General features: G+C 62.3%; 1 protein-coding gene across 1 annotated transcript in view; it reads right to left on the reverse strand.

The window, feature by feature from the left end:
- Positions 1-3,725, reverse strand: part of OBSCN (obscurin, cytoskeletal calmodulin and titin-interacting RhoGEF) — a 225,824-nt gene extending 222,099 nt beyond the window's left edge. The window contains exons 1-2 of the mRNA XM_010847289.1: positions 3,675-3,725; positions 3-477 (exon numbers count right to left, since the gene is read on the reverse strand). Coding sequence (XP_010845591.1) covers positions 3-453 — 451 coding nt within the window. The 5' untranslated portion in view covers positions 454-477; positions 3,675-3,725. The remainder of the gene's footprint in view (positions 1-2; positions 478-3,674) is intronic.

The raw sequence follows: 3,725 nt of genomic DNA on the forward strand, positions 1-3,725 counted from the left end.
ACCCAGGCGCCGCCCGTCCTTGGCCCAGCTCACCGACATGGGCGGCGAACCGCGCACGCGGCAGCGGAAGGTGGCCTCGGCGCCCTCGCGCACGCGGATGGAGGTGGGCCGCAGCAGGAAGTGAGGCGCCTGCTCGGCGCACGCGGCGTCGGCGTCCACCTGCAGGCCGACCGCCGCGAAGGCCTCGCCGATGGCGTTGCGCGCACGGCACACATATTGCCCACTATCGCCCAGCGCCAGGTCCAGGATGGTCAGGCGGTACAGGTCGCCGTCCTGGGCCAGGCGGAAGCGACCACCCGCCTCCACCAGCTGCCGGTCTTTCTCCCAGCTCACTTGCGGCGTGGGGTTGCCCACAATCTGGCAGCTCAGCGTGGCATCTTTGCCCACCGATACCACGAAGGCCTTGGGCCGGGTTAGGAAGCGGGGTGCACCGCTGAAGCAGGAGTGATCCATGGTGGGTGGGAGAGGCGGGAGAACCTGTGAGTGGGGTGGGGGAGGGAATGGTGGGGATGAGTCCCTGGTGTGCTCAGAGCCCCACTTGGCTACTTTGCCTGTGTCCCTCTTGGCTACTTCACCGGCCCAGTGCCGCCTGGAAAATTCAGCTTAATACAGGGTGAACGTCTCCCCATTCTGCTCCCATCTCCTCCCACATACCCCGTCCCTGCAGGTGGCATCACCAGCTGGTATGGTGGTCCAGAAGTGCCAGTTTGCCTCTTTCTGGGCCTTGGAGTTTGGCCCCAACTCCACCCCCAAAATGAGCTCTTTTTAATTGGCTGGAGCATCTCCTCCCTCTTGTCCTAGCTCCAGGCCTGCTGCCCCAACTCAAGATCCAGCTGAGCACCTATCCCCAGACACTGCACCAGCAGCAAGCTTGCCCTCCTCCCTGTGCAGCCTCTGCCATGCTGTATGTCACCACCAGGACCTTCCCCGTCCCTCCTGGCCACTCCAGGTTCCATCGGGTGTCCTGTCTCCCCACACACTGGTGCTTCCTGGGGCCTGAAACTCCAATCTACCTAGTGTCTCCCAGTCACAGAGAGGCAACTCGCTGCAGCCTGACAGGCCCTGGCCGTGGAGGCTCATGAGGTGCCCACTGCTGGCCTGTCCTCTCTAAGGCACACCAGAGGTGTTCTCTACTCCAGCAGACTCTCCTCTGAGCCCCCTGCTTGGCCTTCCCCCTTTGCTCCCCATTCTCTCCACTGGCTTTCCCCACTCAAGCACTGGGCTGCCCTGCAGGCTGTCCAGCCGTCCTAACTGGACACTGCCCAACAGAGAGTGCAGTACACAGGGCCTGTCCCTCCTGCCACTGTCCTGGGTCACATCTCACCCCTCCTGGGGTCCCGCCACACATCCCCTCGACCCCTGAAGGGGGGTGCTCATCAATGAGGAAAGAATGGAAATTCTACAGCTGGAGGGCTGGGCACCCCTCCAGCACATAGGGCTACCCACGAGCTCTTGCTATGAGTGCCTGCCTCCTTTCATCAGAAGTTGAAATGGGGAAGGTCACTGGTGTGTCTGTGGAGGACAATGGAGAATGTTGCAAGAGTCCAGTAAGGCTGAGAATGGGTGGGCCAGCTAGCCAGGTCCACCCAGGGGGCTGTGGGGGGACTGTAGCCCAGCCACTTCAGGTCTTGGCTGAGGCTCCATTGGCTGTGGCTCTGCCAACTGGACACCTTGCAGGGGTGGGTTTGGCACCAGCAATGCCAAACGCCTCTGACTGACTCTGGCATCTGCCAACTCCAGGCTGGATCCCGCTGGCCCCCAGCACCAGTGGGTGAGGTGAAACTGGGCCTTGCCTACACAGGGGCTTCTGTAAGAGAGCCAGCACAGATGGGCCCATGGGCCCTGGGCTGTCCCCAAGTGGGTTAACTCTTTTCACCCCGGGGGCTGGGCCTTCAGCATGGGGCTGCCCACCGTAGGACAAACAGGGCAAGGTTCCCAGGCCCTCCAGCTCCCCAGCCTGTGATTCGGGACCTAATCCGCTTAATCCCCCTCAAGGAGATGAGCTGGGACCAGCCTGCTGACTCACTGTGCAGTCAGCACCTCTGCCCTGCCCACTTCCCCCCCCTTCATTTGCTCCCCCATGGCCTGGCTGGGCTCTTGGCCTGAGAAGGACCTGGGCGGGTGGCCACCCACCTCCATGAACAACCTCCTGGGCCTCAGCGTCCCTCTGTGGAAGAATTACTTTGACACCAGTTCCCCAGGGGCCTGAGTTCCAATCTGTTCCCAACACACCACTGCCTCCTGAATTATACAGTCAATCTGTGGGTTCCCCAAGGCAGGACATGGCACCCTGCCCCTACTACACCCAGAGCAGGTGTGGGACGGAAGACACCTGCTCTGAGCTCATGAGCAAGTCTATGCAGGGTCAGGGGGCCACTTCCACAGCTGGCAGCCCCTTGGACCCTAGAAAAGAAGGATGAGGAAATCTCATCTCTGCACATACTTAGGGGGAGCCAGCTCTCAGCAGGTGCTCAAGAGTGGGCAGAGACTCCAAGATCCTCTAAAGGCATGGAGATGAATCCTCTGTCCAGGGCCTGCATGCCCCACTCCCAATGCAGCAGAAACACTGAAGTCTAAAACAAGACCCCCCCTTGACACCCCCACACCAGGCAGGCACCCTCACTGGGCAGCAGGGCCAAGGTAGCCCGAGGTATGCCAGAGGACTCTGGAGCCACCCTGCTTCAAGCTGCATGTGGGGTGGGGACCACCCAAGGCCCCTCTGGGCCCAGATTCATCCACAGTCTCCTCCTCCTCCCCCTGCCACGTTGGGAGCTGGGGCCATGGGAGCTGCAGCCACAAGGGCAGAATCGGGAGTTTCAGGAGGAGAGACCAAGCCAGGACCTGAACCCCAGCGTCTTAGGGAAGCCCCTTCCTCCCTCTGATGCCCACCTGTGGACCCTGCTTGGGCTCCTCAGTCCCTTGGGGCCCCCATCTTGGCACTGCCAGGCTCCTCCCCCTGAGGCCAAGACCCTCCCCTCTTGCAAGCCTACCAGGGAGCCTGCGGCTGACCCATGTCACCCCTACAGCCCCTCGCTTTTCCAGAACTTGGCCACTCTTGGGTCCTGGTGGGACTTGGGCCATTTTCCAGATGAGCCCAGGGTGAGAAGTGGTTCGCAGCCACACAGAAGAACCTTGGCCGGCCCCCTCCCAGAGGCCATCTCCCCCGCTTTCCTCTCCCCGCTGTGTTGCCCCCACACCCTTCCAGAAAAGACTTCAAAGGGCAGCTCCTGCAGTCTGTGCTTTCTCCCTAGACCTCTGGGCCTTCCAGCTTCCCAAACTCCAGGGGAAATTCTTTCCTGGAGTCAGGTGTCACTGCCCCTCTGGCTGTCCCCTCCGCTGAGCCAACAGGCCCAAAATAGCCCCAGCTGTCAGCGGGCATCCATCTCAACAGAGCTGGGGGCAGGGCCAGCCGGACCCTCAGGGCACTAGGCAGAGGGGAGGTGGGTGCTTCGGACGCCCCCCACCTGCCCCAGCTGCTGCCTCCCCACATGTGGGTCTGGCTCCATTCTGCAAGGCACCAGGGGCTGCAATCCACAGCCCCAACCCCAGGAGCAGCACAGCCTGGCTGAAATTCTACCCCAGGTCCCTCCATCCCCCAGAGCCGTGACCTTCAGCTCCGCCGTCCTCAGGGGCCCTGGCAGGCCCCCCACCCCTCCTGCGCTCTGCCTCCTCACCTGTCTCTCCCGGGGGCACGAGGCAGCACCCAGGCGAGGTGCTCAGATGGT

This window comes from Bison bison, unplaced genomic scaffold, assembly GCF_000754665.1.
Source record: "Bison bison bison isolate TAMUID 2011002044 unplaced genomic scaffold, Bison_UMD1.0 scf7180017864248, whole genome shotgun sequence".
Lineage (NCBI taxonomy): Eukaryota > Metazoa > Chordata > Mammalia > Artiodactyla > Bovidae > Bison > Bison bison.